Raw genomic sequence first — 27329 nt, forward strand, 5'->3', positions numbered from 1 at the left:
GGGGATGGAAGATGAGAAAAGGTGGACGAGAGCGCAGGAAAGAGGACGCGCAGCTATGATCCCAGGTCAGATTCCAAACCGAGACGTCGTAGTGATATTTCAATTTGCCAAACGAGCCACTAAAACAGGCCCAATGTACAGTGACTTGCTACAACACGCTACATGCACATTACATATGCAGGTTGTGGTTCATATATGTTCAACGAAGCACACTATGGGATGTGTGCATGCCATTAAGTGTGTGAATAAGAGAGATGTACATGTTGCTCAGTCAGCTATTGCACAGACAGAGACCATCAATCACAAATGCACGGTGAGCTGCATTGCTCTTTCGCTGGTCCCTTAAGTCCTCTCTGTGGGCTGGAATTACACAGCACTTTACCTGCAACACTGCATTTTTCTGGACTTTGTCTTAACCCTGCAACACACCTCATGCAACACATTTGGGCCACGCCGTGTCTGCCGAGAGCTGAAATTGGGTGGCGTAACTTTTAAACCAGCCATTCAGTCACATGCACCGTTTCTGAAAGGTTTTAACTCAGTGTGGCCTGTGATGTCTATGGCTTCAACGTATACTTATGATAACAGAGAAATTTACAAAATAAAAGAATAAGGTGTTTACATTATAATGTTGCCCCTACTCTGAGTAAAGCAAAAATGTCACCGTCGCTGTAACTACCATAGGCCTTTATTAGCCCACAGACGACGCTGCTCCTTGACATCTGGTTTCTCTGCATGTACCTAATGTCAGTTCATGAGGAGGTCTGACTCCACCGTACTCCCACATGAACTCCCCGGTATTTTTGACCAATATTATCAATATGCATATTCTTCTTTTTCCTATAACTTTGCCTACTGCCTACCTTCAGTTATTATTATATTGTCTATATTGATTTTACAAATTAACACGTATTTCAACATCTTTTTTTTTTTTTTTTTTTTTTTTTTTAAACTAAGCCAGAAAGCCATCAAATTAACTGTCGGCTCTATGTTATGGGCATAAGCCAGCTGTATTTGACAGATGAGCGTAAAGACCTTGGGTTTTGGATAAGAGATGAGGCGGCAGAGGCTGAGGCCTCCGTGCATTTTGCAATATTACTGAGGGTTTTGTGATAAGCAGCAGGTGGACTGGTTATTGTTGTGATAAGAACAGGTAATCGTATGTAATCATATGGTCAAGGTCTTGTCTTTCCAGCATAGTTTGACCAGCTGAAAGGTTCACTTCACATTTATCTCCTCAGCTATAACAGTAGCTGATGCACTCGTGTGTAAAAAGCTGCACATACACAAATACTTAAATAGGTTAAAAACTGCCCTGCCTCCCTAAACTATTCAGATGGGTTCAGTATGTTATTTCCATTTTACTGGGGAAATAACTCTGTGCAGAAGCACATGAAAAATGATTAAAGGTGTTAAATGTTTATCTTTGTTGTGTATGGGTAGAAGAGTCTAATCTGATACATACTCTGGTTTTATCTTCCAGACGAATGTAAAAAGTAACCTGCCCTCTGATGGGTTGTTACCGAAGTAATGGGATGGCCGGGTTGTCAAGAAATGCTCTTTAAAAAGGTCAGATATTACTGCATGCTATGTTGTGATGTGGCCAATAAAACAGCCAATAACTTCAAGACATGAACTTAATTACAGTGTGTTCTCGCTGAGGGTTTAATCCTCAGGATTGAAAAAAAGGCATTTAAAGGAATAAACTTTTTTTTTTAACCCTCATTCACGAAACAGCAAATCGATAAACTTAGCCAGAGACCCATAATTAGATAGATGAATTCATAAAACATACATTCGTCAACAAAAAGATGAGTCGATACGATGGTCCTTTTGTTCATGTTTCAGCCTGAGGCTTTGTTTAGACAGATGCTTAAACATGACTCGGCATTTTGATTTACATTTACACAATCAGTGAAGTGATCAGGTTTACAGGGATAGCTGCTTAGTGTAGTTGAGAGTGTATTTTATGAGGAAAATAATTATACGACTGATACTGATTACACTGAATTCTGGGGAACTTGAAAATTCTTTGAGGAGGTTGTTTGACTTAATATTTAGTTCCTTGTAATGGTGATGATACTGAAATTTAGCTGCGTAGAGAAGCTCACTGGGCGTTGTTCTGCTACGGCAGTATCTGTTAAACGAAGGTGATGAACAGAGACCTTGAAATGACCAAAGGTCTGTAACAGAAACGCTCCCTGGGAAAAGGCCAGTCGTCCAATGGGCCTAAATCAACTCCCCACTCATTTACATGAGACATAAATTCCCATTTAAATGGCAGAAAATTGCTCGGGTGGCTGATACACTGGGGCATATGAAATTCTAATTGTAGTAAGTCCTGTGTGTTTGTGTGTGTGTGTGTATGTGTGTTTGTGGGTCGGGATGTGAGATTGAAGAGATGAGTGGAGGAGTTATGCATCCAATAACTGAGATGGGATGTAAATATGGTCGGGACAGTCGGCAGTCTGATGAACCATCGGCCCATTTCATGTGAGACTGCAGTGCAGAGGCTAAATGGCAGCCAGTCTCATCCCGAACGACTGCCACACTAAAGCTGGTCTCAGTCTAAACGTGTTTGCATGCTCACACTGTGTTCGTATAGGTAGTATTTTTGCAGTACGCTTAACTATCTTATTATTGGTTAATTTGATTATTATTATCTCAGTAGATCTATGAAATTGGTTGGAATGCATTTAAATATTGTTTCTCTGCACAAGTGTCCGTAAATAAACATTTAAATGTTACTTTTTATTTGCAGAAAAACTTAAACTCCCCCTGAACATCGGCTAAGCTGGCCAAAAACATTCATTACAAGAGTTGTTGTATTTTTATGATAATCGACCAATCAATCAGTCGACCAATCGTTGCCAATTTTGTGTACAACTGATCCATGAAACAAGAATATATCGTTGCATCATACACATTCTATTTGTTTCCTGTGGTCGTTATTTTTGGCTTAAACTGTGCACTACACGAAACAACACGCAGCTTGCTGGCTTTTACACTGCCAGGCCACGTGGTGCCCCCTCCTCATCCTCCTGCCTCCCCCCCCCCCCCCCTTTCTTGGCGCAGTTTTTTTCCTTTCACCTCCTCTCCTAACGGAAAGGCTGGGACAAATACACATGTCACTTCAGTTCATGGAGATCCCAATTGTTTTTAGCTAATGTGCTACTCCGAGAGGTCCATGTGGCTGCCTCTGTTTCTCAGCATGACTTCGTATACACCAATGCCCACATCCTTTCACACACCACGCTGCTCTTGCTCTCGCATGTACTGACTCATATTGTACATGTATAGCGGCATTTCTCTGCCATTTCCTATCTGAATGTCACCACATGTCATTCAGGTCCAAACTGGACCATCAACAAACAGTACAATATGTCTCACCAGGAGGCCCCTCACAGACCTGTTTCATAATTTGGTCTGCTCTGTCCATTGTATCGGCCTCCTTTGATAAATTTACCTCCAACTGATACAATGCGTCAGGCTTTTTGTTAGAGGAGGACAATTGCTTGTACACTGAAGGTCCAGGATCTTAATGAAGTGCTAAGGCTGAGTGCCATTGGCTACAGGGCACAGAGGTTGTTTCTTGCTCTTAACGTTACCTGACAGCTAACGGAGGAGACAATTCATATGGTGATTTCATTAGTTTATTGTTCAGTGCTGGACATGGAAGTTAGTAAAGCATGAAACGAAATTCTTCAGAACTAGTCGGAGAAACAATGATGTGTGGGTGTCAGCGTGAGATCGGTAACGTGCAGCAGGATCTTGACCCAACATGAGGCTGAACTGCTTTTGGTTTCATAGCTGAACATTTGTAAAATATGGGGTTTGAGTAGCATTTGTCTAATCAAAACTATTAATACTTGTGAACAGATAACTCTTTTTGTTATGAGTTGTTTCTGTGTAGTCTTACACTGACCAGTTCTAGTGTGCAGGAAATTCAACTTATTTTAAACAAAATTACAACAAAAGTCTTTAAGACATCGAAGACTAACCTAATAATCCATAGAGGCTTCCTTTTGAAAACCAAATTAAGTTGATTACACACACTATTGTTTTCAAAGCTTTTAACCTGGGCAGTTTTAAAACATTTTACTGAACAGTAAAACTTTACTGTAATTTAGGCATTTGTTTGAATTTATGGACTCGATGTCACATGATTAGGATGATCTTAAATTCTTTCTTAATAGCGGTACTGCATGATTTTATGCTAAAGTGTTGGGGGGACAGGTTGGGGGGCCTCATGATGTTGGGACAGATGGCATTTAGCTCTAGCTGTGCTGAGCACAGTGGGACCCGAAGCTTAAGAGGTTAGGCCTGTCAAAACCACTCTGTTCATTCACTGCCTAACAAAGTGTGGACTGTCAGCCTGTTCCGTTTAATAAACTTAAGATTTTTCTTTTGTCAACGCCCGAGCAACACTTTGCAACTCGATGACCCGAATATCCCAACATACATCTGGGCTCAATGGAAAAGATGGCACCTTTAGTGAGACGCTTACCTAAAGCATGTGGCTGCTCAGTGAAACTGTGTCGGATAGAGTTTCCTTAATGAGGCTGGGTCAAAAGGATTTTCTCTCAGCATCATGAATGAATGGGCTTGGTTAATTTGTGGATATGTTACACACATACATTACAAAAGTCTGTGTTTTGTTACACTCAAGCACACCTTCTTTTGCATTCTGCATTATTTAGGAGGTATCGTACAGTGCTGATGTAGAATGAAAACATTCAGAAACACAGAGGAATGAGAATTGAACCTAAACTATCATTTCAACTACTCGGCCACCGAAATGTCCCATATTCTGCCACCCGTCGAACCAAGTCCATGTGTGATGTGAAATTTTCAGTACCTCATGCTCCACCACAAGAGGGAGACATACTGTAATATGTGGCACACTGTACATCTCCCCCACAGAACTACACTGCTGATCCTCGCTGGAAATGACAAAACTACAACAAATGTAAAATCCCCTGAACTCATGTGATCCGGCAGTTGTTGAGTAAATATGTCTAATTTTGTCATCTCGCGCTTTCTGCCCTCTCCCCCATTTCTCAATTTGTTTCAGTGTTTGTCGGGGTCAAAGGCTGAAAGCTGGTGAGTGGTGACCTGAGCGAGAGGCCTGGGTGACATCTGACCTCTAACTGGATGTGCGGCTGACCCTGGAGGATACGGCTCAACAATGGCCGGCACGTGCCTTGGCCTAGTCACCATGGTAACACGAGACCTTTCGGGGAACAGTGGGGAGGGGGGGTCAAAGCTCCTTCTTCATCCCGATCGGTGTTAGCCATCTGCTGCCAATTGACTTTTATAGATATAACGCATACCCTCCACAGTGCATGTGTGAGAGGGAGAGACGAGGTACGGGTGAGAAGTCTTAGGGACGACTGAGTAATCTCTGCAGGCAACTGTGATGGTGCTTTATATTCTCACAATCACCTGGAGAGATTCTGCAGTTTCTCTAATGTTCCCCGAAAAATTAACCCTTGAAACTGTGCCCTTGTTTCATGTTCACTCTGCAGATCACCAACACGATAACGAAGGTGAATTCTCTGCCAACGCTTGAGCATCACATTTCACTATTCATCTTTCCTGTCATATGTTAGGAGGAGACCACGTTGTTTACCAAAGGTTGGCTCAGGAACTGTCTGCCTACCTGAACCTGTGATCAAAGAGGCTTTCACACTCTAGCTTAAGGTAACAATCAATGCACAATAGGAGAGATGTTGCCATGTGACAGCTTCACTTAATCTTTTTATGCCTGACTGTTCCAAGTCAAAACAGTTAATGATTGGTTTAAAGAAGAAGAAAGGGGACGATCATTGAAATGCAGTCCTGAATAAGGGCCAACAGGTGCAGTCCACCTGGAAGAAAATGTGTTTCACACTTTGCCTCTTTGATGCCATGAAAGCTGCACGCTCAGAACTGATAACCACAACCCTCACACAATCACACACACACACACTACTCTTCATATGTAACGTAATATTCGGCACGTACAGATTTTTTTTTTTTTTCTTCATCGCTACTACTAGTCCTGTCTCGGGCCAGAGTCCTTTCCCCACTCTTACCCCTCCTCTGCCTCTGATTTCCCTGTCTCATCGCCTTCTCCTTGTGTTCTGCTGTGTTTTGGTGAAATCTCAGCTGGCAACTGTGAGTCGTTCACTAGCTGCTCTCACAATGGCCTCTGGGATTATGCTAAACACAGCGCCTCGGCTGCTCTCCACATCGACCGGCGTTAACGACGCCCTTTGGAGCACGCAGGAAAGAGATGGAGGACTCTCAATGAAGATGTCACTGCAATTACACAAGCACGTTTCACGTACACCCTCTCTGTCTGCTCTTCCTTCTCTCACATCCCCCTTCCCCACTTTTTAAAAATTTCTTTTCGACAGTCTTTTGAAGTGCAGCCTCATGTCTTGCAGCTCTTTCATAATACATGCCCATTTTGAATTTGCATGAATTCACTTTCCAGATGCTTCTGCTGCCATCTTGACTTACGATGATGTGTACTGTACAATATTGGCTATTGTATTATCATAGGATGAAAAGAATAATAAGGGCTTGTTTTTATGAGTTTGGGTTATTTTTGTATCTCTCCACTCACCGCATATTGCAGAAAGACCCTAAATGTGTTGTAAATTATTCAGGTTGACTTGTCCCTGCACTGATGTTGGGGTGAAGGAAGAACTTTCTGATGTGGATGATACTGCATCAGGAACTGATTGGCTGATACTCAATTGCCAACAGTACCTGATGCATTGCCTTCAGCATCGAAAGAAACGTCACGAAATACTGGCTCGAAATGTATTTCACGAGTTTTGAATTCATTTTTGTTTCTCAGGACTGTGAAACTGAAAAAGAAAAGAAAGAAAACACAGGTTGTGGTCAATATTCTGTACGCACTTGCCACACGGTAACCCCAGAATGAATGTGTATGCACTTATATTAGTCACCATTGTGGGCTGGGGGATTAGGCAATAATGATCACAGAGAGGTTGTGAAACTCAGAGCGGTACTTACGTTAAGCTAAGGTCCAATCTATCACTCTGACATTTAAATGTATGTTTGTGCTATCTGGAGTATTATGTTCCCCTCTTGTTCACTTAAATTCAAACGGGACACGCAGTTCATTTGAGGTCAATCTTTAGCACGTTTTCCTCACACAGAGTTTGCTTTAATTTGTGCACTATATCAGATAGGCCTTTTTACATCAGTGTGAGAAGGATCATCTGCTTTTACTCCAATAATATCTATGGGAAGACTTTCTCACACCTAGACGTGCACCCATGAGAGGACACACCCACTTTAGCCTCACTGGTGTGATTTGCAGGCACAATCATCTAATTTGGTTCCAGTGAGGAATTGGACCACAGGGAATTCTCTCATCCTCTCTTTCATCACTAGGATAAAATCTTTCATTCATCTCTATGAACTCTTTCAAAATGGCTTTGATTATTCAAATGCTTTATCTCACTGCCGCTGCTTTCTTGATGTATTGAATAGCTTGCCAAATAAAATAAACTTTTAGTGAACGTGTTTCGCACATGCATTTTTTTTGGGGTCATCCGTGTTTGTTTGAACTGTTGTGTACTTCTTTATTCTGTTCGTTGCTTCCATGCTGATTGCATATCACAAATATCAAGAACTTGTCTTATACATGTTTAGTTTTAATAACTGATTATGAGTTAAATTCCTTAATGTCTAAACACTGGATTATTGCAGTGAAAGAAAAGAATTTGCTTTTTGGACATGAAAAGAGGAGAAAAGGGGATATTGCACCATGCACAATCTATCAGCTATCTTCTTGTCCGCACCCTCTGAGGAGGGGTCGGGAGGTCGACAGAAAGGGAGATGATGCCAAGTCCATTTCAGTCCACTCATATCAGCAAGCTGCTGGCACACATACATGCATGTACAAACAATCACTTGCTGTCTCTTCACCCATGGGAAATCCAGGAAACCATGCCAATTCCAGCAGATGTTCCTGAAGCGCTGGCATCTTGTAAACACCGTGAAATGTATTAGAGACTAATGTAGTGGTCGCTGACAGAGGCCTTCAACACAGGATTTGATTTTACCACCTGCTGCTCATACAGCCCATTTACATAGAATCTGAGGTCTCACAGTATGACAAGGTCTACATGTCACAACCCCGAATGTTACCAATGCTTATTTTAAAGGTACAGAAATGGTGTTGGCCTGAATTAATGTTCAGGAGAATCTATTTACTTCATAGAACACTACTCATAGGGGAAAAAGTTTTAAGAGAACATTAGGAGTCTATAAGGAAATGAATTTTAATAAAACTTGAATGAATAATGCAATATGTGTTTTATCACATTAATAAATTAAAGGATCAGGATGAGGATACTGCACATGGCCCCGAATTAAAAGTACACCTGCATTCTTACTGTGCACTCTGGCTGGTGACAATATTATTTCCCTGTGCAGAAATTGCCTTAGAATAAATACTATTTTCTCATCATCTATCCTCTGTTTTTCTGATACGGTCCCACTCCCTCATTGCTCGTCAGTCTATAGAGGGAGCCACTGTAACCTGCTGGTCGTTTACTGCATCCCGGTGAGAGAAAACCCCGGAGCTCAACCTGCCCGGTACACCGCCCCCCAAGTATGTCACACTGTACTAACCGCATGTTCATCACAAGTGCTGCTTGCACTCCTTCAAACATCTAACATCCACTGCACCGTCTGCACGACAAAAAAGCTTCGCGGAGACCCGGGTTTGCAACAACACTTAAACCGGGCACGTTTTCTTCAGCACGCCAAGAGAGTTGGATATCCGCAGGTACTTGCAGGTACGTCGCCGAGGCGCCACGGGATGACAAAGCGACTGCATGAAGGATTCTTATCAGTTAAACAGTTAAACCACCACAGCAGAGAGCGGAGAGTGTGAATGTTGAAACAAGCGAGGGGGGTCTCCAGTCAGTGACACTTGTTTCTGTTGTAATTGTGTTTCGGTTGTCCAGAAACAAGTGTCAACAATGAGGAAACGAGTCTGTGATGAACAAAAGCCGAACCAAGAACACATAGCTTGCAAAGCTGGACGTGTAGTGTGCAGATACAGATTTTTAATCAACAGTAGGGCTGCATGCCTGAGAAACGCGTTCGTTTTCCTTACACCGACTGGCACACGCGGGCATGTTTACGCACGATCTTTACGCGTATTACGCACTAAACCTTTTGGAGAAAACAGCAGAAAAACACTTCACTTAGTTGAAGTCGCAGATTTACCTGGAGCGGTGCCAACGTAAACATCACGCCATCAGCGGGAGATGTTGGGACTCGCTAAGCAATGCCATCAATGATGTAATAACTGGTATTAAAACATGTAGGCTTGTCAAGCACAAAAAATGATCTTGCACGCTCTCTCCACTTGGTCCCTCTGCATCTCGTTACAGTGCTTCTCCGAGGTTTGGTCGACATGCTGGGGATCTGCGTGTGCCTTTGTGCGGTTTTCACACATGTTCTCTCTCAGGAGGCTGAGGAGCCCATCTCCTACACGGTGAGTGAGCGATTCCCTACTCTGCTGGCGATGCTCAGTGCTTTTATTCAGTGATGGAGAACCAGGGGATTATGTCGTGTTCCCTGCATTTCGCTGGAATTAAAGGAAATTAAAATCTGTAAATCTTTATGTCCTTTGCAGTGCACAGAAGGGTATGAGTATGACAGAGTGAGAGAACAGTGCAGAGGTGAGAAGTGCTTAGCTGCATTTGTGCAGTACTTCATGATTAATGAGTTTAAACCTGTCTTTAGTTTTCATCTGTTTTAATTTGCAATCAATCTTTCTTTCTTTCTTGTCCTTCTTTGTGTTTTCCCTGTGTCAGACATTGACGAATGTGCCTTGTTGGAAGATGCCTGCAAGGGGGGCATGCAGTGTGTCAACCACTACGGTGGGTACCTCTGCCTCCCCAAGAGCGCCGTCATCTACATCAGTAGAGAGGGCGAGCAGGCGCCAATACCAGACCCAGTCCCTCCTGTACCGCCAGTTCACACTCACACGCGGACGAATTCAGGCGGGCAGAGGGTCCCGAGCACCCACACCGTTCGATGCGTACCCGGATTCACTGCAGACGGGCAGAACCTCTGCAGAGGTAAGATCAACAGCCCACAAAATTCTCCTGCCTCTGTTTTCAGATGTGATACGATAGGAAGTACCATGAAAAGCTGGCCCCTCTCTCTCTCTTTTTTTTTTCTTCACTGCTTTACATAAAACATGGTGTAAACAGTTATCTCGGGAAGTGGTGCTGACATGCTCCTCCAGAGAGAAATTGGCCTCTGTCAGCAAGGCCAGAGGTGTGACCATGAAATAAAATCTAGAAGTGCAAAACAGACGGCAGCCACATTCACCTCATGCGAAGGCCTTTTTACTTCTTCCAGAATATCAAAGATACTAAAATGTGGCTGCAACCCGATTCCCTCTGTAGTGACTTGTGTGCACTGACATGAATGTTGGCAGTAGAGGTTTTATCTCCTGAATATCAGTAGTATGCTTCTGTTGCTCTTGGCGCGATGCAAGGCTCCTGCCTTGAAAAAAAAAAAATGAAAATGTACCTCTTGCAGGGCTGTGTAGGCATTTGATAATTACTTGCTAATGACTTTAGAGCCTCAATAAGCAGAGCTCCGAAGGTGAACTGTTCATCCATCTGTTTGACAGTCATCAACAGCTCAACTATGCATAGCTGCCAGATGTGTTGCAAGCCTCTCAGTTTTTCTCGCTGTGATGTCATGTTTTCTGAACACTTTGGTTGCTCGCAGCATGATGTTTTTGGCCAAAGTTCAGCTTCGCCCTAAAATTCTTCTCGTTTTGGGTGTTGAAGTGCTCGGCTTCAGGGGGAAAGCAGGCAGATTTTGTAACATCGCATATAGCCTTTTACTCTTACAGTAGATATTCCCCGGGCCTTGACTTGGTTGTGATTTTGGTAGCTGCGCAAGAGTGTGTGGGTGTGTTTTTGTGTTTGAGCAAGACGTTTTGATCTTCTGAAATGGGGGAGTGGTTTAAAGATTCATTTGTCGTCTCACACGAACACTGGTGTGTAACCTAAATGGCTGCTTTGAGTCTTTGATATCACCTCGTACCTTTGGGTTGTGATTTGCCTCGGTCTATGAGACATAATTGGGGGAGCTCTATAAATGTAATGCAAGGGAAAATGCATTACTGTACAGAACATGTGTTCAGTGGTAAGGAGCGGCTCTTGCCAATAGGCACAGGCATGTGGTGAGTGGCCGTGCGGTGAGGTTTGCGGTCACAGAGCTCTAGTGAAAGTAACAAATTTGATTTTACACCTGGGGCAAAGATATGTGTGAGGCTCTTTATGTGTTTCTCTGAATTGGAACCCAATTAGGTTTTATTAGGGTGTAAAACATGGCAGCGTATCAGTTAAAGCAACCACATAAGCGACCTGGCATGGCTATTACACTTATTCTCTGGTGTGCCGTTTCTGTGCTTGGGCTAAACAACGATAGGCTGTTGCTGTCAGCGTTATATTGCTTTGAAATGACTGCAGTTTTAATGGCAAGGCGTCTCGTGCTGTTATGTGGGCGTATATTTCTGCTGGTAGAGTGATATAATCTTTGTTTACATCAGTCTCGGGTCTCTCTGTCATTACCTTTAACTCGCTACAATGAGCCAATTGTTCTTGGACACAGAATTGTCTTTTCTTTTCTTCTTTCGTGCCACAGTGGCTGTTCTGTGCAGCTACGTATCTTGCTAGCGAAGGAATTCCCATTAACTTTCAATGAGGGAAACCTCAAGGTATCAAATAGCGCTTACATCAGGCTCCTTCCCTGCTAACTCACCACTCTGTGGAGGAAACCTGGAGTGCAGAGTCAGGTAGGGCAAAGGGGAACATGAAAGGCTGACACTGACTAAATAACCACAGAAGTGCTGGAGCACTGACCAAGCTAGGTTGTACTAGCGTCATGACTGAGTTGTTTTGGTGACTTACTGCTGAGTGCGTGGCGAATAGTAGAGAGATCAGCTAAATGTGCAGCACAAAACCCAAGCCAGTTTTCCACAGAACAAATCAAATTGTTAAGAAAATAGTTTCTAACACCAAAAAGCATTTCTACGAGTAGAACGAGCCACGGAATATAAACCACACTTCAAACTGAGTGTGAACAGGAGCCATCGGCGCGTGTTGTTGTAGTGACATGTAGGTAAAGTCGGCGCCTCGCTGCAGCCGTACGGAGAAACTATGAACCTTTACTGTACATGTGACAGCTTAATGATGCCTCACATTTCCACGACCTCCACCCTCCCTCCAAACATATACACACATGCTCACTGTGCGCCGGCCGAGGCCCACAAGTGGTTTGTTGTAGTCTTGCATATTACCTCTTTAATTTCATCAGAGGTGAGATCACTTCCAGGGAGAAATGAAGGTTGTCCATCAAAAGCACTTGAATCAGCCGTTACGATGTGGTGAAAAGGTGAAAGCCTTTAATGATTCTCATTTACGCTCCCTAGAGCACAACATCATATATTAGGTGCACAAATTGCATTTTCAGTCACTTACTAGAATTACATAATGTACGCCACTGATCATGTTGCACACTTTGTGAGTTCTGTTATTCTTCTCACAAGTTTTGAGTTTACATACTTCAGCTGCAGCCTATTTATTTTTCATGTCTAAATTAGATACTCATGCTCTGCAGCACAGGACATGAAAGGACATGCCACTCCTGTTTACCTGTCTGGTTTCTTGAGGTCGTGTGGGCCACATTACCACCTACATGCCTGACTAATTTCAGCTATGTCTGGACGCTCTTCACCTGCGCTGGCTGGAAATCTTTCCTAAGTATGTTCTATTAAGGCCGTTAAGCCCTGTGTGACAGAGAACTTGTGTACTTTTCCGAACAAGGCCGAGCGCATGCAATAACATTTTTCCACACAGATGCAATGCACTTGGGAGGAATATCTCTGGAATGTCAGCGGTGGTTGTTTTTTCCGTTTGCTCCCATCTTTTGTGATGGTAGGAATTACTCACCACCTTGACAGATAAGCATCGGATCGATCTGTGAGGAGCAGGAATGCAGAGAGCAGAACAAGCAGAGAGAGCCCTCCGGTTGCAGAGCAGAACACGACTCTGCCAGCAGCCTTCGAGATTTGACCTTTTCAGTTAATACTTTACCGTTCCACTTATTGTTGTCTCACTCTGACATTTGCATTTGAGGACGCGAGCCCCTCTCGCTCCTCCGTCTTTGCCAGACGATGTAAATAAGATGTGAGGATACGCAGACAGTCGTGACAGTTTTCAGGAAATTCCTACAGATGTTATCCTGTTAGTGTTTGTTTCTCCCAAACCTCCATCAAAGAAAAGCAAGGCAGATGAAAAAAAAAAGTTGTTTTACAGAGAAGGAAATGATCAACACTGAGGTGAATTTGATACAGGACACACCGGATGTTAAATTAAAACATTATGCTGCGACTTTATTGCTCCGCTGGAGGAAGCAGGAGGAAACACAAAGCATCTGTTTAATGAAAACTGACCCACTGTGTTTAGGGTTACTCAACAAAAAAAAGACACCTGAGGCACACCTTTGTCCCAGATCAACCCTCGTATTACCAGCTAAGCTCCCGTGTTCCACCTGTTCTCAGACTGATGATTTTCTCTGTCCTGCATCAGCGCAGCTTCACACAGAGTCGTCCTAGCGCCTTGTGATTTTGTTGCCCGGCTCACTGCACCTGTTAGACAGCTTCAGCCTTAACAACTAGTTTTGCACCTTTGGACTTTTTTGTAGATGTTGGAGATGCTGTTGAGTGTTGTACATGTCAGTTAATTTAAAAATACTTTGTTGTCGAGGTAGACAGCTAGACAGCCTGTGGTTAGGGAGCCTTGGAGCGAATTGCCACTGGTTCATATTTCACGAGGGTTTAAAAATCCACATTTATATAGTCCTTGATCTAGACTCATGACCCCGACCTGTTTTCTGGGTGTGCCCACTACTACTTGTGTAATAGGTACAAATGTCAAATTGTGTAAAATGAAAGCTTATTTTGTTTGATACATTGTCACAATATTTAGTACAGGCATCTAATTCACCCCTAAGTAACAGTTTTTAAGCTTGTTAGCATGCTGACTTTAGCATTAAACTCAAAACACCACTAGCCTAAGTACACACATCTGTAACATTACATTTTTGTTATCCATAACATAACCTGATGAAAGGCAAAACCTGCAAAACCTCAAACATCTTACGTAAATTTTTTGCTAATGTTAAAGTTAATTCATATAACCCGATAAATCGTTACCATTATCAGGTTCTTAAACTAGATGCTAATGCATGTATCCGCATCGAATATCTATCACGTTTTAAAGTGAGTGGTCGTGAATCAACATTGCTGCTACTGTTGACTGTCCAAACACAATTCACGACTATGCCGACAAGCCTCCTGATGTTGCAACCCCTCATCTGCCGATAACAGCATTCATACAGTTTTTAATCTTGTTAGCACGCTGACTTTAGCATTAAACTCAAAACACCACTTGCAAGTACGCTTATCTGTATCGTTAAGTTTTTGTTAGCCATAATATAAGACAAAAACCTGCAAAGTATAGACAATCATAAAAACCTCATCTTTTTTTTTCGTCAAACATCTTTAATTTTGTGCTAATGTAAACTTAAGTCATATCTAGGTCAAACAAAGTGCTAATACAGGTACCTGCATCGAGTATCTAGATGCTAACTAGATGCTAATGCATGTATCCGCATCGAATATCTATCACGTTTTAAAGTGAGTGGTCGTGAATCAACATTGCTGCTACTGTCGACTGTCCAAACGCAGTTTACAACTACGCTGACAAGCCTCCCGATGTTGCAACCCCTCATCTGCCGATAAACAAATTTCAAATTCCCTTTTAATTAGTGACTGAACTTTCGCTGTGAGCCTGCCGTTTACATTTCGCGAAACTGCGACTGATGTAATTATCCAGAAGTGGCACGCGGAATCTAAAAATACATTATGAAGCGACGCTGTGTTTTAATGAGCATACCGTGGTGACAGTGCATCATCAGATTGCTCGCGCTGCCAGAGCGTGTTTCAGTCTCGGCGAATATAATCAAACCATCATGCACGCAGCCCTTCTTTTGGCCTGTGCAGTGTTGCTGTACAGTATGCTGTTATTGCTTGCGGTTTGCTACTGGCTCCTCGCTGCCATCACATCAAAAATGGCAGAGAGGAGCGAGGGGGGAAGCAGCTTTGCCTCCTCGCTGTAAGTGCTTAATGTTGTTGTCATTATTGTCCCAGAGGTCGGTGCCTTTCCCGCGGCCAGCTGCTTCCTCCTCTGATGTGCGTACATGTGTTGATCTTTCCGTTTGCCTCATGATGGAAAGGGACCAAGGCTGCTATAAATCACTATTTTGCAGTCTCACACTTTTTCCCCCTTTTCTTTATGATTACGCTGTTGTTTCAAACTGCTTTTCAGTGTCCATGTTTGCAGCTTTCATTCTTTCCATGCCTCACTTTTTCTTTAAAAGCTGTTAGCGACTACAGCCTGGATATTGGCACATCAGGTGGGCAGAGTGACTGATCTCCCTCGCACTGAATAGCAAGAGGGCTGCTTCTTTTTTTCCCAACATTTTCAGAGTAACAGGAAGGATTATTATCAGCCGGGAATGTAGCTGGCACGCTGGACGGATTTTCAAGAACGTCAAGACTCTGCCCGACCTTTAGAAGAGTGTGGAACAAACTCACAAATCAGTTAGTAAGTGTCAGCATGACTAAAACTCCTGTTGCTCCTGAACAATGAGAGCGATGAGAGGGGAATCTTGGGAGTGGTGCAAATAGCATGGAAATATTTCATGCCCTAATACGGATGGAAATACATGCAATATAAGATTCAAGTGTCTTGAATTGTTTGATTTCTTATCTGCTTTGTGTTTGGACTTGCTTTGAAAGGGAAACACTACCACTCCCATTTGTCCTGGGGTTGCGCTCAAGCCAGCAATAGCTGCATTTCGCACTGCATTGCAGAGAGAATTATACACAAATGAAACAACGTGCGGTGCAGCAAGGGGTGATGTCGAGGTGTTTGAGGTTAAGCAAAAGCAAACGCTCGGGGGATGGTGCATGACGCGCTGATAAATTTGACGTTGTGAAATTTTATGGGCTATTAACATCGCGCGTCTTGCCCCCTGCTTTCCCAAAGATTGAATTATCCAATAATCAGAGGGAAACAGAGATGCTGTCCAATTTCAGGATGGCTCCAACTGTTCTTTGGAACAGGTCCTGCTTTCCATTGCAGTGGTTCAGTGAAAACAAGACTAAATGCTCTCAAGTGATAATTACAACAAGCTCTATCATGTCGGAATAAATGCAGAGCAAATAACAGTTCTGAATTCAGGCCAAACTGTTTTTGTTCCCTGTGTTGGACACTTATTCTTTCTTGTTGCACACTGTACATGCAGCTCCTCGTAGTATATCACTTCATTCTGTAAAACATTAGCTGCCCTGCAAAAAAAAGGCCCTTTAATGAGCACCTCAAACCGGACCCCTGATGCACGCACGCCCACTCATCCACACACACACACACACACACACACACTCACATTCTTTGAGCTGCCGCCATTCCCGTTACTCCCCCGGCTCCCACAAGGCATTTAGAATTAATCTCCTTGAAAAGCAAGGAGTTTTTAACTCTGACATCACATATGCACACACACGGCCGTAAATCTAACTTCAAATCTTAAAAAGCCCTTTTTGAAGAAAAAAGAAAAAAAAAAAGCCTCCACCCTTTCTGCTCATTCTTTCCTTCCACATCTTCCACTCTTCTGCTGGACAGCCTTATCTTTTCCCTGTGATGTTACAGCAGGCCCGCACTTGGAAGAAATTTGTGGGACATGTTAAGTAAATTCAGGAAAAAGGAATCACTTCTCCCCACATGCAACACATCAGTGTGTAAACTATACGGACTATACAGCATGTGGAGATTTTATGGGACTTAGGAGCCATCCAGTGTGGGATACTCTCCTACCCCACCCACCCACGCACAGACTTCTGTGGAACTTTTCATTGGCAGCTTCTAAAAGGTTTAGTGACAAAATAACAGTTACCACAAGATATTCCTGTGAATGAATCTTTGGATTGCGTTTCAGCACACATGCTTTTATTTAGAGGGAGGATGACTGAATTTTCCACGTACAGAATTTCATAGAAGCTACGCTGTTCACATTTAAACAATTTACAGTTATCCGTGTGCGGATACGTCTTTCTGTAACAGTTCATGGTCTGTGCACCTTGCTTAGCAGAGTGCTGGAACATGATCCAGATACAGCTGGATTGTTGTTCCCTGCAGCAGTAACACCTTGTTCAGTGATTCATGTAGGCTTTCATGTAGTTAAAAAAAAAAAAAACTCTGCCCAACAGTGGCATAAATGCTGTTGGGCTCACGCCAGATATGTTGCACTAAAAACTTTCCAAATGCACTGATGTAATCCTGAAGAAACAGCTCTGATCAAGCCTTGCAGCGTTATGTGGACCAGTTCTGAATAAGTCTAAACAAAGTCAACTGCAACTTTGATCAAACTCTGCTGCCTTTGTGAGCTGGTATCAGTCTCGTCCAAGAACAGAACTGCTTACATGAATAAACTGTCCACTGTTTTGTTGTTGCTCGGGAAATGGCTGTGTAGGCCAGTTCCAGATCTCCTGACATGATCGATAGACGTGAAACCACTTGGATTGGAAGGTTGGCATATTAAAGTGATTTAAATGACTGCGATCGGTTTCCAAATATCTGGAAAAATGGCCACTTAAACATGGTTAAAGTACGTTGGTGAATTTCGCAAACACACACTTGCCATCATCAGCATTTCCACTGTTGACCTGTTACCTTGGTTGTTTGAGATTTAACTCAAACCTCTCACAGCTTCACGGTCATCGGCATGGCCTCACGTTCTTGTATCTTTATTTAAATCTGTGACATTTGAAAAAACAAAACACCAAAGCTGCCGAATGTAGATTTCCGTCACAAAGACTGTAACATTTCATTGGTATCACAGTTTATTTCTCTGTTTGTTGACACTGTGATAGCATCAATGCTTTTTTTTTTTTCATGAGGAATCAGGAGTCTGAATCTGTTGTCTGAATCTACAATACTGCCAGAAGGCAGGGCATTTCCAGTCCACATGAATCACCAAATACCTCCAGTAAGTAGGCGTGGTTATGAGTCACAGGGACTAGATCTGGGCTTCTGACTGTTGTCTTCCCTCTATGTAATTTTGTTGACATTCGTTCAGACATTTTGTTGGTACTGTATATATACAGGATTTCATTTCCAGTATTGCTCTGACAAACACATGGCCCTGTTATTCTTCTACAGCCTTGCTTGTTTGTGTAGCGGCCTGTCAAGGCTAGCCGACGATACAGTACTGTCGCTGCATTATGATACAGCGATCTTTCTGCAGGTTCACACTGCAGCACGCTCAAAGTGGAAATCTCGGCGCGCTGCCAGGCAACGTTAACCCGAAAATGTGGTCTAATTAACCGATCTTGAATCCCCGTGCTCGCATGTGGGAAATCTATCATCTACATTAAGGCAGGTCACAGACGTACAGCAGCCGCGGTGACGTCGCCCATTGGTTTGTGGACTACCATTTGGAAGCTCGTTCCCGAGTTTGGCATTCGGCCATCTTGGGTTTTTTGCAGAACCTAGAAGTGACAGTAAGTGCTGAAAGGGGGGAGTTGGGCAGGAGCGAGGACTGGATCTGACCCCGAAAACGAAGAGTCCTGGTCAGCCGGTTCACACCAGTCAGTTGAACGCCCCCGAACATACCCCTCTTTAGTGTCCAATTATGGAATTATTTTCAAAAGAAAATTACTTGTGGAAGGAAATTGCTGATTTCACGATAGAAGCTGACGCTCCTTCTACTGGAACCAGCACCAGGCAGCAGTTTGATGTACCTCTGCTTTGTCTTCACCTTTCAGACAAAGACACTACTCACCTCTTTTACATTGTCTGTGCTCAAAAATAAATTCAGTATCTGCAATGCTAAATCTGGATGCTGCACCAACGGTGACAGACATCTTGTAATGCACCAGTGCTTTTTAAACGGTCCTGTTGTGGAGCCTTTGAGCCGCTGCAACTGGAGCGTTATCCCAGAGTGTGATACCGCTGGAATCCAAGCGTTTGGTTTCCCTCTGGCACTTTGTTCTGTTTGCGGGCGCACTTTCCCAGATACCTTTTAAACCACATCAGAACACAGATTTTCCAGGACAGCACTGCTTTTATCTTTGTCCTTTACTTAGCGGGTCAGTGAGCAACAAGCCCCGTCTGAGCATTCCTCTCTTTATGCCAATTGCACCTGTTGTCTCTGAGGTTCACCTTTAGATAAGCCCCGCTTTTGTCCCTAATGTACCGAGTTCATCCTATCACTGCGCCCCCATAGAGCTGAGCACATTTCAGCCCTCTTCTCTTTCGCTCCTTCCCTTTCTCTCCTTCAGAGACCGGAGACAACCGTTTTGTTTCATGGCCCCCTTACGGAGAAAATCAAGCCAATTTCTCACCGGCACTGGTCCCACTCGATGGTGGAGGCTGTGGGACTGGGATATAGGGCATTTGAGGCACTCAGGCAAGAGCGTGATCCTTTCCAGCTGAGACCACATCACAGGAAGCATTTCTAGGGGAATATCAGCCCGGGATCCAGCAGCAAGTTGGAATCATTTGGTTTGATTTATCAATTTTAAACATTTGACCCTCGACAGTAAGTCTCAGGTGTGTTGGTTGGATCAAAACCTGCCAGGAGGAATAATGCAATCATGTCGTCAAGCGCAGAGAGGCTGTAGGTTTTCCAGTTACCCTCCAGTCAGGTTCTTATAACTATTGTTGGGCTGCACACGTGCCAAACTACAATGCAGTAATAGCACCCTCTGCTTTCCCGTGTGTGTGGTATCGAGGATAACTGTCTGTCATGTTCTTAAACCGATGCCCAGTGGCTGTCTGCATATGAAGGGTTGTGTCAGACCACCCAAGAGGACTGCTGGTGGGCCTGGGGGATGAGAGCGTACACTATTGGCATATTTTTAGTACATGCGTGTGTGTGTGTGTATGTGGTGGGGGATGGAGGGGTGAGAAAAGTTTTTTAAAAAAAAATTAAAAAAAAAAAGTCTGGCTCAGAACAAACCAAAATTGAGAATGTGTTTATAGGATCAACATTAAACAAAAAATCTCCTCACTGATGTGTACTGGAGAGAGTTCACACACAGTCATCATCATCGTAACACCGCAACGCCATTTATATGAGACATTCTGGATGTGAACTTGGAATTTGAATTTGAAACTTTTTTTTTTGTAACTCACATTAAACTACTGTTTATCATGTTACATAACGTATTAATTACGGGGTGAGAAATAGAAAGTGAATATGTTTGGATGTGTTTGCCTTCGGGTTGATGGATGTCTGCTGAGAGAGCGAGGCGTCACGGTAGGGAGCACATGACTTATCAGTGGAGCTGGTTCTCCCTCCCCTTTATATACACACACACACACAAACTCCCCCCTTCAAAAAGCTGTCCTGTTAGCAAAAGATATGATCTGTATCCTCCCCCCCTCCTCCTCCTCTCAGCCTTAACTGCTGGATAAAAGCCGTCTTTATTTAATCTTCCGCTTTCTGCGTGAACATGTGTGTTTACGCTCGTGTGTGCGATGTGATGGTGTCAGTGATCACAGATTTTACTGTCTGCGGAGAAGACTTCACACATCGCAGAGCACATACAGTCCAGACACGTTGCTTTGCTTTGCTTTGTCTGCCATATGTTCTGACATACAGTAGGCTTTAACTTGGTGGAGCTTCCTCTCAGCGTCCGTGTGTGTGTGTGTGTGTGTTATTGCAGACATAGACGAATGCGCGACAGGCCAACACACTTGTGGGCCTGAACAGACGTGCTCCAACACCAGAGGCTCCTATACATGCCACTGTCCTGCCGGCTACCAGAGGAGCGGGGAGCGCTGCGTCGGTCAGTGACATTCAAACAAACTGTGCTCTGACTTTATCGCTAGATTAAAGCAGCTGCTTCTGAAAACAAACAAAAAAATAAATTAAAAAAAACGACTCGTTTAAAGAATTCCTCCTTTGCTGTGAACTTTAACGCCCGTTTCTTCATGACTCTCTCCAACCTCCAGACCGAGACGAGTGCGGCGTGACCCACTACTGCATGCACAGGTGTGTGAACAACCAGGGCTCGTACTACTGCGAGTGTAACGCAGGTTACAAGTTGGCCAACAACAACCACAGCTGTGTTGGTAAGCCATGTGCGAGCGAGCACTGTGTTTGTGTGTGCAGCATCAAATTATAAAAACATTATGCCTCAATGCTTTGTTACTCAGAGACAGCCCATTAGTCATTTTATATTGGGGTGGATATCCATCTAATCTGTTCACTTTCCAGAGTGACTTTCAATAGATTTTGGCTCTTGTTGTTACTCGAATGCCTAATAAAACCTAATGCAATCATTAAAAATGCAATGAAATGAAAATGAAAGAGTAAAACTGACTTAGAATGAAGTCATAATATTCAGTGATGTGATTTGTTGCAGCGAGCGTAGCTCACCAGCTCCAGAGTTAACCCTCGCTGTGTTTGTGTCGCTTTTTCTCGGGGTGCAGATATTTTCAGGACTTCGATAAAGCGAATGGTGCATAAGACATTGCCTTTAATCCCCCGGATCGTGAGATTGACCATGAAACCCGAACCCACGGAGCAAATCTCCTGCCGAGGTCAAAGGAAGTTATTGAGTGTGCGATAGAGAGCTGTTTATCTCGAGAAACATATTTAGAAATCCATCAAAACCCATGACTGGCTCTTGGCCACGTGGATGTGTGTTTGTGCTGAGCGTGTGCAACGGTTTTAGGATTTCTGCCTCCTTCTGACCTTTATGTTGGAAATCAAAACACAGCAGTATGAAATAGTTGGGGTATTTCAAATAATTGTAGTTGCTGTTCTTGGTTTGATTCCAGGTTTATTCCAAATTAGATCTTATTGACACTTTGGCCATCACTTCTGTCCATTAGTATAAGTTTGAGACACTGTTACAGCTGAGAATAAAGCAGTGGGATCATGATAAAGATGGGAAACGAACCCATCTAAACCACTTTAATATGAGCTAATGCTGGGTGAACACATGGAAAGGGGGTGTAGTCTTTAATGATGTGATGATATTAATCATGATGAACAACATTCAAGAGACCAGGACAGTTGCTCCATCATGTCCAAACGCAAGAACAAGGAACGTTTCAGACTCAAGACGATCATCTGATTCTCATACCTTAACAGAGAAGGCAAACATTTTAACACACAAGATGGACTCGCAAAGGTCAAACCAGGACGTCACTGACACGTGCAACCGTCTCCCTGCTTATTTTTGTCTTTTAAATACCAGAACCTCGACAAAGCTGGATTGTTCATCAGCTGCTCGTGTGTTGGCGCGTCGGCCGACTCCTGCTGGATTATAAAACTACAAGAAAGCATCATTTCCCTCCTTGTTTCATGTATGTATAACATCTGCATTCATTCCAGATGTGAACGAGTGTGACACGGACAGCCCCTGTCAGCATCACTGCTACAACCTCATCGGCTCCTTCCTCTGCCAGTGCGACCACGGCTACGAGCTGGCGGACGACATGACCTCCTGCCAAGGTGAACACACCTGCGCGTGCGCGCAACAACGCCCCCTCACGTACACTGACGCACAGTAGCAGATGAATGCAGGTAAAACACGTTTCTGTTCCTGAGTGTAAAATGTGTTCTCGTTGTTCCTGCACAGACATCGACGAATGCAGCTTGTCCAGCTACATGTGTCAGTACCAGTGCGTTAACAACCCAGGAAGTTACTCCTGTGAGTGTCCACAGGGATATCAGCTCCAAGGAAACAGGTTGTGTCAAGGTATTGTGTTCCTCTCTTTTTCATGTTTCCCTCGTTTAATTTATCCTGAAACAAATCTCCGCTGTGGTGATAACTCTTTAGAAGCCCCGCTATCATCCACCAGGACTTAAAGCTGCTCTCGACCTGCACTGTCACGGAAAGAATGCGGAGGTTAGGCAACGCAAACACAGCAACTTTGTGTTGCCCCGCTAAGCCACCTCTGTGAATTTATATGCATGATGCTGGTTTCTTGAAGTGGATTTATTTGAAGGTCCGGCTCTCACTCAAAGAGAGAGCTGTTATTTTTTCCTTTCCCTCTCAGTCAGGTGCACTCTTTATAGGGGGAGCAATGAATCCGGCCTGTTGTGTCAGAGAGACATTTTGGTGATGAATCCAGGTTGCTGTGCCAGAAATAGTCCTGTGGTTTGGGGCACGTTTGATGGATCTATTTTCATTTCGATGCAGGGAAAGAGCTGGAGTTAGGCTTGCGCGGGGTTGTGTCGGGGGCTTCCCTCGACTACAGATCTGCAGGATTCCCTCTTGTGTTTCCTTGCGCCTCTACAGCCGCTGAAAATGCAGCTACACAGCAACACCGAAAACTTTGACTCTGCTTTCACTGCTCTTTTTCCATGAAGCATGTGTGTGTGTGTGTGTGTTTTGGAAGTGGGCGAAGCTAGCTCTGTCATCCAGCTATTTGTAACCTCCAGTACTTTGTTTCTGTGTTTCTGTCACTGTGCCGATCACCAGACATAAATGAGTGTGAGACCGGGACCCATAACTGCCAAAATGATGAAATGTGCTGGAACTATTACGGGGGCTTCCGCTGCTATCCCAGAAACCCTTGCGAGGCGCCTTACACCCAAACCTCTGAAAAGTGAGTAAACATGATTAGCCCTTTTGTTTCGCTGTTATCCACCCTAGTAGCTTCACAAAGACTGTCGTAATTGTGTTTGCAGTCGCTGTATCTGTCGGTCTCCGGCTGAGTGCCAGGGGCTGCCACCGTCCATTGTGTACAAATACATGAGCATCCAGGCGGACCGGACTGTGCCAGCGGACATCTTCCAGATCCAGGCCACCAACATATACGCTAACACACACAACACCTTCAGGATTAAATCTGGGAATGAGGCTGGAGAGTTTTTCCTTCGGGTAAGTTGATGAAAAGACTCTTGAGGGTGCAATGTGCAGAGATGAAACAGTTGCAGTGTTTTACTGCCCTCAAAATGTGCATAAAGAGTCAGCCATACAGCCAAGTTTAGCAGGGATCGTGTTTACCATTTTCATGAGTTTAGCTTTCACCTGGCTAGCACGCTAATAAATAGCATTAAATATAAAATTTTGATTTACCTAAGGCGATAGTTGCTGACTTCAAATGGAAATCGGGAACACATGGAACACCACATACACAACGTGACCTTATTAAAACCTCTGAGGTTGTGAATACCACATGAGGGGGCTATTTATATAGAGTTTATTCATGGTAAACATTTGAAGTTTGGTTTTCTAGTGTCATCTGTACAGTTCTGTTCTCCTGTGTCTATTTATTTCCTCTTTTATTTTGAAATTCCCTCCCCATGTCAGTGTTTGCTCCCCTTCCCGTCTTTGTTTTCCTCCTCTTACGATTGCGTGCTGCGCTCTTATCAGTTTCACCTGTGTCTGCGTCCAATCATTCGATCCCCAAAGTATTTACCGTCTCGCCTTTCTTCTTCTTCCTGATGTCATTTGTGTTTTTCCCCTCGTTCGTGTTTCGTGCGTCTTTTCCTTGCATTATCAATTTGTGTCCTGTTTGCTTTGCTTTCCGTGGCCTAACCCGCTCCTAGAGTTGTTTTTTTCCACCAGCCCGTGTGTTGTGTCATAGATTTAGGTGCTCTTTTGCCTGCACCGCAGCAACTGTAGATAAAAAGCCCCCAAGAAAGTTTTAGTTGCAATCTGCTAATCTAATAGTGATTAGCACTACTTCTCATTTGTCAGTAGACTTCATCCTCGGGGGACCACGAGTATTTTACTCCATCTGGAAGTTGATACAATTGCTTACTCACATGCTGACATTTTTGCAGCGTTCCAGCAACATGAGCGCCATGCTGGTGCTCACCAAGCCTCTGTCAGGCCCCAGGGAGTACGTCGTGGACCTGGAGATGATCACTCACCACCTGACCATGAACTACCGCTCCAGCTCGCTGCTGCGGCTCACCGTCATAGTGGGGCCCTACGCGTTCTGAGCGCCGCGTTCTCCCCGGCAGCCCCTCGTTAATCCGGTTCAGCAAACATAGCGGTGTAACGGAGCAGGTGCCTGTATCAGCACAATTTACATGTTCATACAATACATGCATACAACATATAAACGTAGGCTGCCCCACTCTCAAACAGCAGCACAGCACTTACCAAATACGCTTGCTCAAGTCAGACCACCTCTTTCTATAATGTGACCACTGGGCATTTTTTCCTATCAAGGTGCAGATTAATGCTTTCAGTCTCTCCAGTGAGCTCTGATCTCCGGGCAGCGGGTCCTAATAAAACATCTTTTGTCTTTAAATCATTTCTGAAGTGCCCGAAGAAGAAATGTGCAAACTGCAGCGTTTTCCCCGTCTAATGGTCGTTCGCAATTTCCTGAACAATTGGGAACAGAGCAGTGGCACTCAGGAAAAGAGGCTTAGTGGACACACTTCCTAACTTTGAGGAATTCTTTTTTTTTTTTTTTTTTTTTTGATGCAGCTGTACCCACATTTATCACTTCGCTCCGACCAGAGCTGCTTACAGCGAGCTGTGTGTGCATCCTCATAAGAAAGAGAGATAATCTATATCAATGTTACATGACACGTATCCAGTATGAGCTGCTTTTGACTGACATTATAAATCACAGCTTCCGTTGATAAATACTAGAGTTTAGCTCTGCTGCGCCACACTTAGTTGTGCAAGTTTCTGTATAGTTTGCCTCATGAGTAATAATTTCCAGAGAAGTCCAGGAACAGTTCAAAAGTGTAAAGGGAGGGAATTAGCTCGTGAGCTGAGAGAAACTTTATATTACGGTAAGCTTGATGCTCGTTGACTTTACTCACAGGAGTTAGGTCATGTACATACCTAGGTAACAAATCTGTGTGTGTGTGTGTGTGCGCGCATGTGTGCGTGTGTGTGTGACTGGCTTTGTTTACGCATGCAAGCGAATGTAAGTGTGAAGCGCAGAGGGATAGAAAGGGAAAGAGTGAGCTTGTTCTCTGCCCTTGGTTTGGTGGATGTGGTCGGGCTGTTTATGTGTTTCTGTGATGCCATCCTAACAACTTTCGCTCACAGAGGCAGCAGCGCAGATTTTTGAAGTCCAGAACATGTACAGGAAATGACGGCTTTCGGAACACACCTTGGCCGGGTTGACCGCTCGTCGGTGCCACGGTCAGCCTCCCGAGAGCGACAGCTGGACTTTGTAATGTCGGCCCCAGTCGAGAAGTCACACGGGCACCGGGCTGGCTTGCGTGATAAAGATAATTACAGTGTTTTGCCCCGGAGCTGGTTCATGTGCGACACAGGGGATTATTAAATACAATGCCACCAGACTTTTTGGCAGAATGAGAAATCTCTCACTACCTGCTCCCTTCGCCTTTTCACGAGTCCACGTGCCTGCTCTGGCTTATTAAAAGGCTAAAAACGCTGTCAGCTGTTGACACACAGCACTGAAAACCACATTCAACATGTTCTCGCCACTCCGTAAGTTTAGAAAGTTCTCCATCTTCGCTTAAAACTCGTCCATGTGGTTTAAGCCGTGATCATGCCACAGTGCCTTAGAGGTATAAACACAAAAAATGTAACACTAATCTAATCATTCATGCTGACAAGACTGTCAACTTTCTTCAGTGAGATGCCTTAATGTTTATTCTCTTCTATTTAAAATATATTTTGTCATATGTATCTTACATTGATTGTACTCTGAAGACCAAAAAAAAAAAAAGTTATATTGTTGAATAAAATATGATGTATAAATGGGGGGTAGGTTGTCCGATTTTTTTTTTCCTCCTTCCTAACAGAAAATAAAACCAGCTGTGTGAAAAACGTGTCATTGGAGGCGCTACTCGTGCACCGGAGCATCTGACTTCACGTACTGTACGTTATAATGGAAAGAGCAGCAGATGTATGACATGACATGCTCCGCTGCTCTTCCCGTGCATTGGGGAGAACCCGAGGGTGATTTCATCTGAATTTAAGAATGATAAATGCAGCGAACATGATGCCATAGCCTTCATATCTATCTTATTTAAAGGGATCCAGAGGGGATGCAGTAATACTGTATGTTGAGTCAATGTGTGCTGAGGGACAAATGTGAAGCACACATACGCATCATATTTAGATGTGAAATTGGTTGGGAGGGGTTTTATGGTAAGTTGTTACTCAATCACACTGCTGTCTAGAGCTTTAGTCAGCGCAGCGTAGGGACGTGTAAGATGATACATGATGTGTCATT

The 27329-nt window shown here is 43.8% G+C and overlaps 1 protein-coding gene across 2 annotated transcripts; it reads left to right on the forward strand.

The window, feature by feature from the left end:
- Positions 1–26856, forward strand: efemp1 (EGF containing fibulin extracellular matrix protein 1). 2 transcript variants are annotated; one of them, XM_047603700.1, is made up of 13 exons: positions 1–65; positions 5075–5221; positions 8544–8825; positions 9429–9532; positions 9674–9719; positions 9855–10121; positions 20858–20980; positions 21147–21266; positions 22537–22656; positions 22784–22903; positions 23630–23756; positions 23839–24031; positions 24940–26856. In XM_047603700.1, the coding sequence occupies exons 4-13, from the start codon at positions 9452–9454 to the stop codon at positions 25099–25101; spliced, it is 1359 nt and encodes a 452-aa protein (XP_047459656.1). In that variant the 5' UTR covers positions 1–65; positions 5075–5221; positions 8544–8825; positions 9429–9451; the 3' UTR covers positions 25102–26856. The 2 variants fall into 2 exon arrangements, with proteins under 2 accessions (XP_047459656.1, XP_047459657.1); XM_047603701.1 differs by lacking the exons at positions 1–65; positions 5075–5221; positions 20858–20980; positions 21147–21266 and having other exon boundaries at positions 8572–8825.
- The last annotated feature ends 473 nt before the right edge of the window (positions 26857–27329 follow it).

The sequence above is a fragment of the Mugil cephalus genome, chromosome 13 (genome assembly GCF_022458985.1).
Source record: "Mugil cephalus isolate CIBA_MC_2020 chromosome 13, CIBA_Mcephalus_1.1, whole genome shotgun sequence".
NCBI classification, from domain to species: domain Eukaryota; kingdom Metazoa; phylum Chordata; class Actinopteri; order Mugiliformes; family Mugilidae; genus Mugil; species Mugil cephalus.

Coding starts and splice junctions, on each gene's coding strand:
- efemp1 (XM_047603700.1), top strand. CDS start 9,452: ATGCTGGGGATCTGCGTGTGCCTTTGTGCGGTTTTCACACATGTTCTC. Junction 9,533..9,673: donor AGGAGCCCATCTCCTACACG/GTGAGTGAGCGA, acceptor TGTCCTTTGCAG/TGCACAGAAGGGTATGAGTA. Junction 21,267..22,536: donor CAACAACCACAGCTGTGTTG/GTAAGCCATGTG, acceptor CATTCATTCCAG/ATGTGAACGAGTGTGACACG.